The sequence below is a fragment of the Diadema antillarum genome, unplaced genomic scaffold, assembly GCF_040938485.1.
Source record: "Diadema antillarum isolate AM-2024a unplaced genomic scaffold, OU_Dant_1.0 scf00000014, whole genome shotgun sequence".
NCBI lineage: Eukaryota > Metazoa > Echinodermata > Echinoidea > Diadematoida > Diadematidae > Diadema > Diadema antillarum.
Window position 1 is genome coordinate 5,997,775 of NW_027270903.1, and position 3,264 is coordinate 6,001,038.

Genomic DNA, 3,264 nt, shown 5'->3' on the forward strand with positions numbered 1-3,264 from the left:
TGCATTTTGCACCAAATTTGAAGCTTCTACAATGCTCACTGTTTGAGAGATGGTTCAAAATACAGTTTGCTATGGCGGCCATTTTGAAATTCAAGATGGCAGCCTACAAATTGTATCAGAACAATCCACAATATCAGAAAAAGGTATACCAGAGTGTTTGACATCACAACCATGCATTATGCACCAAATCTGAAGCTTCTACAGTGCTCACTTAATGAGATATGGATAAAAATACAGTTTGCTATGGCGGCCATTTTGAAATTCAAAATGGCGGCTGAAGACGTTGTCAGAAAAAATGGAACCAAAGTTTTTTGGATTCAGCACCCCCAAATTGACAAAGTTAGCCAAAAAAATCAATTTTGGCACAAAAATCTCACGGGATTACATAGTAGCCTCTACTAATCGTGCAGAGATGAAGCTCTGAAAATACCGCGGTTGAAAACTGTTGTTTGAAATAGCTTTGTTTGATGTATTTTTTTAAGGGATGTAATAATATTTCCCATCACACCAATCTTCCTGTCGTTCTTACTTCACTCAAAGACGACTTTCATGTAGGAGCGTGTTTTGAAGGAGGGCTAAAACGTTTCCACCCGAAACGCAGACCACATAAGCTCCATGAGATATGGGGAAATGTCTGCAACTGCGGCGAAATGCTTCATTTTTGAGACCATTATGGTGTCATTGTTCACAACAAAGTTAACATAGTTGACTCGTAAGAATAACCTGATTGGTGTCAATTTTACATGCAGCTTTTGGAGACATATTCCGACAAAAACATCCTCCCATGGAAAGAGGGGCGTCTGGACGGCAGTGTGATAAACAGCTTCCACCAGATCGCTGGATAGCACGTAGCAAGCGCCGACGAGGTAAGGTGGATAATTTTGGTTGGGGTAATACTCTTCAGAAAGGTACCATTTACCTTCGCTACTGCTGGCATTCCGCACAACAGGAATATCAATCATGACATCGCCTGTAGAGAAGTTCAAGGCTGGCTGATCCAGAAGCATTCCCAGTAGCCGTTTCTGATGTAGCATGACGTCATCGTCCAGTTTCATGACAAAGTTGGCATGGCGACAAAATTTGCTGGCCCACTTGAACGCCGCCACAGTTTTGCGCGTTAGATTGTGGTAGCTGTCTGTGAAGTCCTCCTGGACGATGTCCCCATAACGGTAGGCCTCGTCATCAATGACCTCCTGTATAGACTTGTCCGTGACTCCGGAAATGAAGAGAGTCTTTATTTCTCCTCGTTTATCGAAGGGCCAGGACGAGTTTCTCCCGTAAGTGCGGCGTATCAGCTGGCGTCGCTCATGGTTGACGGGTGACGATGTAACCAGAATCAGAATGAAAACATCCGACGGTTCTTCTTTCTTCATGCAAGTGTTTAAAGGGTTATGGAAGTATTGGTAATTGTGATCATCGATTGGTTCTTGGAGGTAGAGACCCTTATCGTGTGTTCGCTTCCTCGGTATCAGTCGGGCTTTTGACACACTGGGATGTTCTGCGTTCAACATTACTTTGTCTAGGTGACTGTTCTGACTCGAGATGAGAGCAGTACATATGAAGGTCAAAGCAACAAGACAGGCAACCAAGCACAGACGATGATTAGCCCTGAAACTTGCCTTGTGCAATATATCCATACTGACCGGGTGATCCTCTGGGTCTTGTCGTTGTGGCTAGCTGATACACGAAGAAGTGTTATAAAGTGTAAATCCCTGTTTTCGTTCTTGTCTGTCAGTACAGGTATACGTGCAGTTATGTATCTTCCCAGACTAAAAATAGTATTTCCACACGGTCACTGACGGTGCCTGTCTTTGTACAGTATCGTATGCGTACATGCTGCATTTATTCCTACTCTCCAGAGGACTCGTTAAGCCAAGCTCCTCAATGGTTACTATATACTCCATTTGCGCCGAATGGTTAATTGAAGTGCTTTTTTTTTCACGTAGCTTCTATAAGGCTACTTTTTGGCTTTCATTCGTTTTACGCATCACTGATCATCCTCGGGTCGTCAAACGGGGATCATCCGCATATTCGGTTTGATCATGTTGAATGCCTTTAATGCCTTCACCCTGTATCGAGATTGTTGACCTGCCCTTCGCTCTCTCTACTCCCCCTCTCCCCCTCCCACCCTCTCTTTCCCTACTCTCTTCTGTGTGTGCACAATGTATGTGGATGCATACATGTGTGTGTACGTGCGTGTGTGTGCGTAATGTGTACCGGTATGTGGGTACGTGTGTGTGCTTGTGTGTATGTGTATGTGTATGTATGTGTGTATGTGTATGTGTATGTGTATGTGTATGTCTATGTCTATGTGTATGTGTATACATGTGAAAGCGTATACACTGTACTTCATGTAACCATCCGATTCGATTGAATGAAAACTGTATACTTTCAATGATTAGCTTGTACGGTACATGTATCGTTGTATTGTGTTATAAAGTCATAATTAATGTATTGTAGTAATGTAACTTAAGTGAGGGGACTGCAATCTACAAGTTCGCTTTTTAGCAGCCCCTCAGTTTTCATTTCCATGAAGTTCTTTTAAGAACCAATATGTATTATTATGTTCCAATATATGTAATCATGTCAAAGTGTATTACCTGTGTTTGATTGGAAATGAAAATAAAAAAAGAAATGAAAATGAAAATTGGCATACCAGCTCATTGCTGGCGCGTAAAGGTGGCCTCCCACTATACGGTTTTTTCGATCGCAGGGCTTGCGATCTGTTGCGGTTGCCAGATTGCAATCATCGAGTCGCATAGTGTGACCGCAACGACCGCAGGGCTTGCGAAATTTCAACCGGTCGCAAGGGTTCGCAGAGGCAACCGCAGACGATCGGAAGGTTTTGAACATGTTCAAAATTTGACAGCAGCCGAAAGGAGGTCGCAAGGCTTGCGGACGCCTCCAAGTTGCGAGAAATCGCATGCGGTCAAGAACCGCGTGCGATTTCTCGAAAACACAAGCAGTCGCAAGAAAATAACCGCATAGTATGAGGCCGCCTTAACACTGTCCCGAAGTTAAGCAAAGATTTACAAACGATAAAGGCAATTTTCAAATTCGGCTCTAATCTTAGCAAAAATCGTCTAATTTGTGCGGGCATCTTAAAGCGATCGAATTACTGCCGGTGTTTGCTCTGCTGATAAAATTCAATATAGGTTTTCCCAGTCAATTTCATACTTTTTTCACTCAAATTCATTAATGTGCATTCAAATTCACGCAGCGCACGCACGCGAAAATATTCGGGCATTCAAATTCAGAATCCAA

At 43.1% G+C, this 3,264-nt stretch overlaps 1 protein-coding gene across 1 annotated transcript; it reads right to left on the reverse strand.

Annotated features, from left to right (window-relative positions):
* Window positions 1-575: 575 nt before the first annotated feature.
* LOC139722286 (beta-1,3-galactosyltransferase 1-like) lies at window positions 576-1,511 on the reverse strand. Its single transcript, XM_071633598.1, has one exon. The coding sequence runs from the start codon at window positions 1,509-1,511 to the stop codon at window positions 576-578; it is 936 nt and encodes a 311-aa protein (XP_071489699.1).
* Window positions 1,512-3,264: the final 1,753 nt, after the last annotated feature.

Coding starts and splice junctions, on each gene's coding strand:
- LOC139722286 (XM_071633598.1), bottom strand. CDS start 1,511: ATGTTGAACGCAGAACATCCCAGTGTGTCAAAAGCCCGACTGATACCG.